The 12,102-nt window shown below is 32.2% G+C and overlaps 3 protein-coding genes across 4 annotated transcripts in view; 2 read left to right on the top strand and 1 right to left on the bottom strand.

Annotated features, from left to right (window-relative positions):
- The first annotated feature begins 541 nt into the window (after positions 1-541).
- LOC122636357 (protein MTO1 homolog, mitochondrial) lies at positions 542-4,924 on the top strand. Of its 2 annotated transcripts, XR_006328922.1 has the most exons (11): positions 542-717; positions 1,452-1,687; positions 1,764-2,063; positions 2,144-2,320; positions 2,392-2,799; positions 2,874-3,046; positions 3,124-3,573; positions 3,738-3,841; positions 3,924-3,984; positions 4,089-4,508; positions 4,586-4,924. XR_006328922.1 is itself a non-coding variant. In XM_043827495.1 (10 exons), exons 2-10 carry the CDS (start codon positions 1,474-1,476, stop codon positions 4,200-4,202), a joined length of 2,001 nt encoding a protein of 666 aa, XP_043683430.1. In that variant the 5' UTR covers positions 542-717; positions 1,452-1,473; the 3' UTR covers positions 4,203-4,924. The 2 variants fall into 2 exon arrangements, 1 of the variants encoding a protein (XP_043683430.1); XM_043827495.1 differs by having other exon boundaries at positions 4,089-4,924.
- LOC122636359 (MKRN2 opposite strand protein) lies at positions 711-1,363 on the top strand. The gene has a single exon (XM_043827498.1). The coding sequence runs from the start codon at positions 740-742 to the stop codon at positions 1,337-1,339; it is 600 nt and encodes a 199-aa protein (XP_043683433.1). The 5' UTR covers positions 711-739; the 3' UTR covers positions 1,340-1,363.
- Positions 4,925-8,962: 4,038 nt separating the features above from the next.
- Positions 8,963-12,102, bottom strand: part of LOC122636358 (probable G-protein coupled receptor Mth-like 1) — an 83,156-nt gene continuing 80,016 nt past the window's right edge. Inside the window, exons 6-7 of the mRNA XM_043827497.1 lie at positions 11,521-11,659; positions 8,963-9,712 (exon numbers count right to left, since the gene is read on the bottom strand). Coding sequence (XP_043683432.1) covers positions 9,379-9,712; positions 11,521-11,659 — 473 coding nt within the window. The 3' untranslated portion in view covers positions 8,963-9,378. The remainder of the gene's footprint in view (positions 9,713-11,520; positions 11,660-12,102) is intronic.

Genomic DNA, 12,102 nt, shown 5'->3' with positions numbered 1-12,102 from the left:
AATCGTTCGAACTCTTTTAGTGAATAATGAAATTACTCGTTTTTATCTTTCTTTCATTTTAGTAAATATTAATACAAAAATTCTTAAAGTTATTCGTATATTAAATTTCGAAAAAAGTGCAATGAATATAAATGAAAATTGTATATTTTTTTACTCGCATATGTAAGTCGTATTGCCTACCTCGTCGGGGCATATTATACAAATTTGCCATCGGTGAGGCGCGTCTGTTTTCTTGGTTGAGCCTTCTCATTGGTCGACGGGTAGCCATTAAGCGACGAGCGATTTTATATGAGGAATAGTCGTCTTACGTCACAGTAGTCGGTGGGTTCTATAATGTCAGGAGTACGAACGTTCGCTATATAGGAAAACATTGCGCTTACAAGTATGGGAGTAATTAGTTATTCTAATATAATAATTTCTAATTTGAAACTTTAAAGATAAATAAGATTATATATCAAACTATATACATTTTTCTTTTACTATGATTATAGAAAATTTATTGTTATTATTTGATTATAATTTTTTGTATTTTGCTTTACAGAATAACCTATCAATTTTTGTCACGATGATATTAAGGAATAGAAGAAATATAATACAAACTAATTAGTATAGTTTGTTTCTAACAAATTGTGATAGATTTGTTGATATTTTTTTATTAATAAGTGATTATTACTGAAGAGAGGGATTTTTCTCATCATCTGTTAGACAATAATATAGGTTAGTTCATCGTATCATAATTATGGATCCAGGAATATTATGTTTTCGTCACTGCACTATTAAATCTGTGTTTTGTAAAACTATCCCAGAAGTATGTCCATTATGTCAAGAATTAATTGTAAATTTTAATACAGAGCCATTTAGAATTCCATATCCATTTAGAAATGCAACAGGTCAACCAACTTCGATTGTAATAAAACCTTCCTGTGGTACATTTTTAGATGACTATAATATCAATGATCTTTTACATATTGGAGTAGTCAATTCTAATGGAAAGCTTTATGAATTTGATAAATATGGTTTGATTATTAATAATGTTTCTCAATGGACAAATTGTATCGCCATACAAGTAGTACCGACTTCTTGGGATTATTACTGGGATGAAATATTAAATGCTATGACACAAGATATTAAATGGAAATCTATTAATTATGACAAAAATACCATGAATTGTTTTAACTTTGTTAGAGAATTTTTGCATAAATTAAATTATAATAATTTACAATTTGAGAATGGTGAAGATATGTGTAGAAAACTTATATTACCTAAACTTCACGAAGCTATCAGATACATTACATTATACAAAAACCTGAAAGACAATCGATACTTTATATCAGATTAATTAATAAAAATATATATCAACAAACTTTTTTTTGTTTTCTAAATATTTTTATATCATATAGTATTTACTGTTTTTTTCATTTTCAATTGATATACCTTTTACATTTTTACAGATAGTATTATAAAAGCATAAAAATGATATTTGCAAGAATAAGAAAAAATGTGCTTGATAAAAGATCTGCTTTAAGAATTTGTCAATATATAAGAAATATAGCAAGTAATAGTAACCCCGATAATAAATTTGATGTTATTGTCGTGGGTGGAGGACATGCGGGAACTGAAGCTTGTACTGCCGCTGTCAGAATGGGTGCTAAAACATTACTAGTTACACATAAAAAAAGTACAATTGGTATGTTGGAGAATATTTGTATTAAAATACCAAATTAAATTAATATGTGAATTAATAAATAATTTTCTATGTATAGGGGAAATGTCATGTAACCCATCTTTTGGAGGAATAGGAAAAGGACATCTCATGAGAGAAGTAGATGCTTTAGATGGAGTTTGTTGTCGCATATGTGATATCTCTGGAATCCATTATAAAATATTAAATAAAAGTAAAGGTCCAGCTGTTTGGGGTCTTAGAGCACAAGTAGACAGAAGTTTGTACAAACAACATTTACAAGCAGAACTTTTTAAAATGCAGGGTTTAGATATATGTGAATCATCCGTTGAAGATCTTATATTAGAAGGAAGTCCACCAAAATGTTGCGGTATCATTCTTCGTACGTTTAAAATATTTTTTATTTAATTTTGATTACATATAAAAAAAAAAAAGAAAGAAAAAAAAACTATTTTTTTATAGGAGATGGAACAAGGATATTTAGTAGCACAGTAGTTATAACAACAGGTACTTTTCTCAAAGGTGAAATTATTATTGGATTAGAGAAAAGACCTGCTGGAAGAATGGGAGATGAACCTAGTATTGGATTAGCTAATACGTTAGATCAACTTGGGTTTAAAATAAAACGACTTAAAACTGGTAATTACTTATATCAAAGTTATGTAAAATATTAATTCGTTTAATTCTCATTATTATATTGTATTATGTAGGTACTCCACCAAGACTGTTAAAATCAACAATTGATTTTTCTAAATGTTCTAAAAACTTACCAGATGAAATTCCAGAACCATTTTCATTTATGAGTGATAGAGTATGGCTTCCTCCAGATAAACAAATGATCTGTTATATGACATTTACAAATAATGAAGTAGGCAAAATTATAAAAGACAACATGCATTGTAATCTGCATGTTACAGAAGAGAAAACGGGTCCACGATATTGTCCAAGTATAGAAAGTAAAATTCTAAGATTTGGTGAAACTAGTCATCAGATTTGGTTGGAACCAGAAGGACTGGATTCACCATTGATATATCCAGGTGGTTTATCATGTACATTACCTGCTGAAAAGCAACAAGAATTAGTTAATGTTATACCTGGATTAGAAAAAGCTAAAGTAGGTAAGTTTTTTGTCTTGAAAGAGCATTATGTCAAATAAATAAAACAAAATTAATTTTTATTTTATCTTCCATAGAAAAACCTGGTTATGGCGTAGAATACGATTATGTCGATCCAAGAGAATTAACTACAGAATTAGAAACGAAAAAGATTTCAGGATTATTTCTTGCCGGTCAGATTAATGGTACAACTGGATACGAAGAAGCAGCAGCACAAGGCATCGTTGCAGGCGTGAATGCAGCTGCTAAAGTAAAGAATACTTTTTTTGGATATAATACTGCAATGAATTTTTTTTCAAAGTTAATAATTCTACTCATTGTATATAGGTTTTAAGGAAAATACCGTTAATTATAAGTCGAACCGAAGGCTACATCGGTGTTCTCATTGATGATCTTACGACGCAAGGTACAAACGAACCCTACAGAATGTTCACTAGTCGAGCTGAGTTTCGATTGAGTTTACGTCCTGATAACGCTGATTTAAGATTAACAGTAAAAGGATATGAGTCAGGTTGTGTCAGCAAAGAGAGATTAGACAGTATGATGAAAACGAAGAAGGAATTAGAAGAAGCTATACAATTGTTTTCTTCTATCGTTCAATCACATTCCAAATGGAGAAAAGCGCTAGGTTTGGTAAAGTCTAAAAGTACTACAAATAAATCTGCTTTTGAGATATTGGGGTCGCCAGATGAGAATATAGAATTTAATAAAATCGCCACGTTATGGCCGAATTTATTGGGACATATTGTAGATCCCATCTTGATACGAAGATTAAAGGTATGATGTTTCAATATTTATGATTATTTACTATCACATGATGAGCACAGAATATGTAGAATAATTCAACTCGTTGATCTTGCCTGGTTAAGGTCAATAAATAAAATTGGCACAGATTCATCTTTGCTGATCTCAATCAATAAATCAATCAACTGATTTTACAGATAGAAGCAACCTATGCTTCTTTCATTGGACAACAAATGAAGGTGATTGACGAAGTTCGAAGAAACGAGAGAATGATGATACCTGACGACATAGATTACAATTCGTAAGAAATCTTGAATTATCGCGTTAATTATATCAAAATCGTTAATAGATTCTCGATTACATACATCTATTTTTGTTTATAGGATACGATTAAATTTATGTACCGAAGATAGAGAAAAATTAATGGCAGTACGTCCGCGTACAGTAAGTTTTTCTTTTTTTTTTTTTGCTTTTTCTTTTCATTAAATTTTGTAAATATATGTGTATCAGATCAAAATTTTGTCAATATAATATACTTTAAATTTTAGATCGCTGCAGCTGAAAAAATTTCAGGCGTAACACCAGTAGCAATCGTACGACTTTTTCAATATATCAAATATAATGTGATAAATGAAGATAAACGACAAAAATTGAGTATATAAAAATGTACAAAAATATTTATAGAAAGTGATATAACATTAAATGAAACGAATTTCTCTGTACAAGAAGAACCACGTGTTTCGATAGAACCGAGTGTACAGAGAGTTTCTAACAGAGAACTTTGTTGATCTAATTAGTGAAGGTTCGAAGGGTCGCTAATTACCAAGTTCTTGATACGGAATTCTCTGCTGGAGCGTGTTCAGTGTAAACGTCGTTATAAGATTTGCTTATTTCGACCTAAGTTATATACACACACTTATATATATATATATACATATACAAAAGCTTTCACGTTCTATTAGATACTGGTATAACTTAAAGTTAACTCTCTGTTTTAGAAAAGCAATTTTCATTCATGTTCTCTATCACAAACTTATTATTCTAGAAAATTTCTAATTGAAGAGGACGACGAAAAATCTAAATACAAAACAAAATTCGTTCGTACTAGGAGTTCATTTTTATTGCCATTAGTGCGATAGTAAATACTGTTTACGATACATCTCGTATGGGAATGGTGTATTTTATTTAATCGGCGCTTGTAAATCGAACGCTAGAAGTCATTGAGCGCTTATAATATGAATGATTTTTTTACTTTTTATTTTCTCTTTATTACTAATAATAAATCTCGTTCTCCTGTGTTCTACCATAGACGAGTTATAAATGTAGTTGACGCGCGGGCTTTTAATATACGATCGTCCTTAATATGCTCGACGATTTAATACTATTGTCTCTCGTCATTTCTCCCTCTCTCCCTCTCTCCCTCTCTCTTTTCTCTCCCTCTATCTTCCTATGTTTCTCTATCTCTCTTTCTTTCTCTTTCCGTAGCCTCGCTTTGTATCCTCGAAATTCTCGAGGTGTCTGCATATTTCTTTATATTTTCATCGTATCTTTGGTCAAAGTAAAAGCAGAAGCCTTCTCATCGACTACCTCTTTCTCTTACTTCGCCCCATGGCAGAGAGATGCTTCTTCTACATGCTAGAGATAAACGAAGAATACACGCAAAAAGTGACGAGTGGGATGTTTCCCCTTTCGTACCACAAACGATCGTGCCAACAGCACACCCCACTTCTCTCACTCTCTCCTCTTTCTCTTTCTCTTTCTCTTTCTCTTTCATTAAGTCTTTGATCTTTCTATCTCCTCCTCTCGAAGAACCCATCTCGACGTTATCCTCTTTCTCTTTCTCTTTCTCCTTCCTTTTCCTCCTCCTCCTCCTCCTCCTCCTCCTCCTCCTCATCCTCCCATCCTCCTGTTCCTCTTTTTCTACCTCTTCCTCCTCTTCTTTTTCTTCTTCTTCTTCTTCTTCTCCTCCTTTTTCCTCTTCTTCTTCCTCATCCCGATGAATTCAGCTTTCACTTTCCGCTATCTTCGTTCAAAGGAAGAAAAAGGGAAAAAGAAAAAAAAAAAAAGAAAACAAAAAAAAACAAAATGATAACATAATCAACGATTCCGGTTTATATTCTAATTACGTATTTTACGTGTTCTCTGGCAAGCTATCATCTACTTTTGTTACATGTAGTACCGTTATACATACATACAAAAAAAAATATATATATATATATTATATATATATTTTTCTGTCTCTCTCGTTCTCTCTTTCTCTCTCTCTCTTTCTTTCTCTCTCCCTACATTTATCATTCGAAATAAATAAATTTATTAAGGCTACGATCTATCTCTCGATCCACATCTATCCTATTATCAGTATATAATATTCTAAGAGAATAAATGTGTGCTTACGTTTTTATCGGATTCGATTATTATTTGAAATGCGACGATAAAAGAAATGTATAATTCGTGATTTCTATTGGGTTTGAAAATTTGTCGCATTAAACATTTTTCGTACATACACACACACACACACACACACACACGTGCGCGCGTACATATATACATACCGATAACTATTATTCTCTAAGCGTTCATTTTTATATAGTAGGAATAATATACGCTAACATTATTCCAGTGTTACTCGTGTTATATCGAGCCCGGTCGTTTGTATTGGCAGTTGTTTAGTATTAATAACAAAAATAATATTAATAATATAATGATAATAATGAGAAATAAAATATGTTTTGTTATGACAAATTAAGAATGAATACAATGAGTCTCTAGTCGGCGACAGTCGTGCATTAAACAAATTTTTAACAAACAAAATTATTCTATTATTATTCTTGCAAGTATATTTAACTTTTCTTTTTTTTTTTTTTTGTTCTCTGTATAATAATTCCAGAATATCGCATGGAATTAATAACAGGATATACGACTGTCACTGTGGGAATTTTATGAAAGAATATGTGATCTACGCATTACTTAAAATGACTTATGATGAACACTAATTATATGGTATCATTCGTACACACACATACAGATACGCACGCACAAATATACACACGTCTCGTCGTAATAATTTTACATACATACGCAGGAGATGCTCCTCTTTCTCTCTTTCCTTTTTTTTTTGTTTTTTTTTCTTGTTTTTTTTTTTTTTTTCATTCTTTGGATCATAAAATTAGTTAGAAAAAAGGATCAACGAAGGTAGAATGTCCTCAAGTTGAGTCACTTAGAAAAAGAAGACACCGGTTTGTCTCTTCTGTCATTCGTCATTCATACTACAAAAAGGAACTAATTAGACTTTCTAAAATGACCCGTTTGTGTTTTTTTTTCTTGTCTACTCTTCGAAGACCATCTCTCGTTTCTTAATTTTTCTTCTTTCTATTTTTCGAACGCCCACATATTTTGAATAAAATCGATTTCGATGTGTCTTCGAGAGAGAGATTGTTCGAATCGAGACAGCGGATATCGTGTGTGTTGTTTTTGTTCAAGGCCATCTGAAATTTTTTTTGACGGCTAATATATTTCAGTCTCTTTGATGCACCCGAAGAAAAAAAAATTATTCTTTTCTCTCTCTCTCTCTTTCTTCCCTTATTTCTCTCTATTTCTAATCTCGACTGAACAATTCGTAAGCTCTTACAAACTTTTTCTTCTCTAATCTAATGTTGTCTATCGACAAATCGTTTGATGATCGACTCGTGTTTTACTAATATTAGGTAAACCACAATAAATGTCAAAAGTTTCAGTATTTTATATCCAAATAAAGGATAGTAGAATTTTTTACTATATGTAAATTATTGTATGTATTATTGTATTATATTGAGTATCCAATAGTATAGTATAATATTATTTTATTGACAACATTAGTATTTTTTTTTTTACTATATATATATCGTATAATTTTGTATTATTATATCATAGTGGCTACTCACAATAGTATAGTATAATATTATTCTATTAACAACATTAATATTTTCTTCTTTACCGTATATATTGTATAATTTTATATTATTATATTATATTGGCTATCCGATAGTATAGCATAATAATAATAATAATAATAATAATAATATTATTATTATTAATTATTTATTTAAATATATAATACTGAAAATTCTGACATTAATTATTGATCAATACGGCATGTTAAACTTGCCAGACATCTGGAAGGCATTTAAAAAGGCATCGAATTTTTAATACATATTGTCGCGAATCGTCGATCATGCTCTGATCTTACTCGTTTCTATCCAAAAGAATCTAATTTTTGACTCACGTAGATCAAACTTATGTATCTCGATATTCGTTCGACTATTTTCAATCGACGATGCGAAATGCAGATGAAATTATATATATATATATATATATATATATATATATATATATATAAATATGTATGTACTTGTAATGGCACACTTCCAGACGATTTTTGACATAGATTGGCAGTATTGTTAAAAATACGACGTTATAAAACTCTCTCTCAATTTTACAAACATTTTCTTGGCAGTATTTTTGGACGTAAAGACTTTTTTTTTGTTGCGATGTCGATGCGACAGAAAAAATTAATGACATATAAAATTTAGATTTCACGAGAGATTTCAATGTCGATGCAAAATAGCCATTCCAAATGACAAACAAGTCAAAGAAATGATTCTCTCAAATTTCAAAATGGCAACAAACGATACATTATTAATTATTATCTTGTATCAAAATTCGTGGATCGCTGATCGATTGTTTTTCTTTCTCCTTTATTATTCTTTCTTTTCTTTTCTTTTTTTTTTCTTTTAGAATTTGGTTACTTCTAAATCTACTTAACTCATCTACATCACGAATTATTTTGTGGTCCCGATATTAATATCCCAATCGTTATCTACGAACACAAAAATTATTATGATCCACGAGAGATTGTATGAATAGACGAAATTCGAATCAGATTTAATAAAAAAGAACACGTCAAAGTTTCAGAAAAAAAAGATCGTACACATACACATACACATTCCTATACAAAAATTTTGAGTTTGAGTCGTGTAAAAGAGAGAAGTATTATAACTAAGCTCGTTTCGAAGACATTAGAGAAGTGGACGCAATGACTATTCGATTAAATCGGCCACAAATGTATGATTATACATCAGTCATGTATGATTATACATTATCATATCGATAATTTATTAATAATAATTTCTGGTGAATCGCTCTGTCTCTCTCTCTCTCTCTCTCTCTCCCTCTTCTTTACATACTTTAACAACGAGTTTCTCGATTAGAATGACGAGTTCGTCACTTCAAAGAATCTTCCCTTTCGTTTTCTTTGTCGATTTTATGCAAGTTTTGTATTCTCGAACGTATACACACATACACACACACACACACACACACACACACACACACACACACACACACACACACACACACACACACACACACACACACACACACACACACACACACACACACACATACACAAATGTATATATAATACGTGATCTCAAAGTATGTGTCTTTAGTGTACATATATGTATACATACACGTATAAGTTCGTCAGAGAGAAAGAAAAAAAAAAGGAAGGCGTGTTAGAAATACAGCCTCTAGGCTTTCTCATTCCTGACAAAACACCCACGGGTTCTCAAGGTCAACGACCTTAGGACGGAAACGCAGTGACCGTCGATGTTTGCCGAACGTTCAATGCGTTCTTCCAAAGTCGGCATGTTAAAAGTTTTTTTCTATGATAGCGTAATAGTCTTCCGACTCTCTTTTTATCTTCTTCGTCATTTTATTTCTTTCTTTCTTTATTTCTTCTTCTTCTTCCTCTTCTTATTGTTATTATTCATCTTTAATCAGCAATCTTCGAGGTGATTTTTAACATATGGTCTCCAATGGTGCAGTCTTAGTACTTGGATTCTGCGTAACGCTATCACCCATGCTAGGCATCCCATGACTGGTTGTACTCAGGCCATTACCCTGTCGTCCCGCATTCGTTCTTGGATTTCTATTGCAAAGTCTTTTCAATGCTGCTCTGACCTGAGGTTGACAACCGACCACTGCGAATATCAGTACACCTTGGAAGGCGTTTATCAGATCGGTGAAGTACCAGATATATTGCGGACCACCTACTGCCCATGAGACCACGTCAGCAACCCATGTGATCCCCATCACGATTACTAACTTCATACATACTCGGCCCAGTGCAGCTCTGTTTTAGACAGAAATATAATAATTAGAAATATGATTGGAAGTTTTAATCTTTTTTCTTTTCTTTTCTCTCTCTCTCTCTCTCTCTCTTTTTTTTTTTTTTTTTTTTTTTAATACGAAGTCCACGTGCTTAAGCTCATTATTTATTTTTAAGAACGATCGGACGATAAACGATGAAAAAGTGAGAAGAAATAATTAATCGTTTAATTATTTTAAAAAATGGTTTAATAAAATACATTTTTTCTTAGCACTTGGATTTAATTCTCGGAACAAGTGGACGGACAATGGAAAGACGAGAAGAAATAATCGTACGAGGATAGTTTGCGGTAGACCGCCAGTAACGTAGACGAGATCACTCGGATCGATAAAAAGATCGATGGGAAGAAGAAAAGATCCGCGAAGAACCAGTCGATGAAATGAAATAACTTAGCTTGGATCGTGGCACGGATAAGAGTGAATGAGAATCGATGATCCATCGAAGATCGTGATCGATTGTAATGATAAATTTCAAGGATCAATGACTTCTGGTTTTGTTCGATCAATCGATATAATCAGACAGTCTAGGAAGTTTGTAATTAGAGTTAATTTAAGCTTCTAGAAAAGTAGTATACTACTGTATCATTTTTTTAAATATTTAAATTAGATGACATTAATAAAAAATATATATATATGTAAAAGAGTTTTCAGTATTTTTCTACGTTACGAACGATAAGAAATTTTTCTCTGGATTGTAAAAAGACAGAAACGAAAGCGACGTTACGATATATATTTTTCTGAAAGTTCTCATATAATCGCAACTACGTTTCCGCGGAATCGTAAATCGTGTTGGCACGGTAGCAACGGCGAGGGTAAAGTTTATAGAGATCGTTTTCTTTGGTTATCCGTGCAAATAACATTCTACGGGGATATAGAATCGAGAATCTAGATCGTCAATATCAATCTAACGATCGAGAAAAGGATGGATGATATTGAAAAGGGAAGGGATTGATAAAAGAAAGTACGAATGAGAAATAACGATATTTGTTCGTTTTCTAGATCATAAAATTGAGTTACTCGGAAAGAAATTCAAAGTTACGTTCTACCAGTTCGATCTACATAAAATTTTATCTTTCCTTATAAGGAAAAAACGATCAACGCGCTCGATTAGAAAACTTCTAATCGTGAAAATTAGAGTCAACGTAGTTGCGAATCGTTCGAGAACTCTCGAGAGGACCACTTTCATTTCGAAGGTTAAAATGAAACCAGTTATCCTTGATGTTAATCGCTTAAGCACGTCGTCCTTCGTTCGAAAACAAAAGCCTTGTCTTCTCTAAAGAAACAGGATTCAACGGGTTCGTTCTGATTTATTTTAAGATCGAGTATAGTGTAACTATTTCAAAGGGTTTATATTTATACATATACATATATATATATATATATATATATATGTATGCTTGCATTTATGTACATAGTACATGGGTGTTTTCCTCGAATAAATCGAATTTTAGTTAATTAGATGAAACAAGGCTAGAGTTTACAGACTGCATCGATCGCAAAACTTGAAACATTATTGGTCGGTTATTCTCGTTAAGTAGATCAGAAAGTTCACTCTCTGTCTTTCTCCTCTCTCTCTCTTATCGAGTCGAAATCAAGAGACGACGACGACGAGAGAGAGAAAGAGAGACCTTCGCGCGAGTTTAATAAACCTCGCTTGGATACGATCTCGTTTGATCTCGATTTACGAATTTCCTTAAGTCTTATAAATTCATTTCTTTCTGTCTTTTTCTTTTTTCTTTTTCGGTAAGAAATCGTTCAAATTTCTAGACTTACCTTTCTGTAGTACTCTTGACAAATTCGCCCTTCCATAAGCCGCATGTTAATTCACGTGCGGTCGCGGCAAAGAATAAAAGATTCACGGCTAAAAGTACACCGATCGGTCCGAAGAAATATGCAAGGATTTCCATGTCACCTGAAATAAAAAAAATAAAAATAAAAATGATGTACGTACGTAGGTGCTCCTACGTTTTCTTTTTTTTTTTTTTTTTCATTTCTTTGTCGAGAGAAAAAAAATTATATCACCCGTATCATACGTCGCAATCAGTTCATTGGCTGATTTTAACATGCGAATCCGACCACCGAGCGCGAAATAATATTCTAAATTTAAATCATCGTCAGACAGGATAGCCGGATCTTCGATGTTTCGAATTTCTTCGATTCAATAATAAACATCGTTGCGTTTTACCAGGGAGAAGGAAATGGATTTACGCGTTATACTTAAACTCGAATAACGAGAGATTTGCCTTTATTTCATGTACCATAGATGAGAAATTTCATTTCTCTCTCTCTCTTTCTCTCCCTCTCTCCCTTTCTGTACCCTTCTCTCTCTCTCTCTCTTTTTTTTTTCCTTTTCTC

This window comes from Vespula pensylvanica, chromosome 21 (assembly GCF_014466175.1).
Source record: "Vespula pensylvanica isolate Volc-1 chromosome 21, ASM1446617v1, whole genome shotgun sequence".
In the NCBI taxonomy this organism is placed as follows: domain Eukaryota; kingdom Metazoa; phylum Arthropoda; class Insecta; order Hymenoptera; family Vespidae; genus Vespula; species Vespula pensylvanica.
The sequence above is the reverse complement of the archived record's forward strand: the minus strand, read 5'-3'. Positions and strand labels throughout refer to the sequence as shown.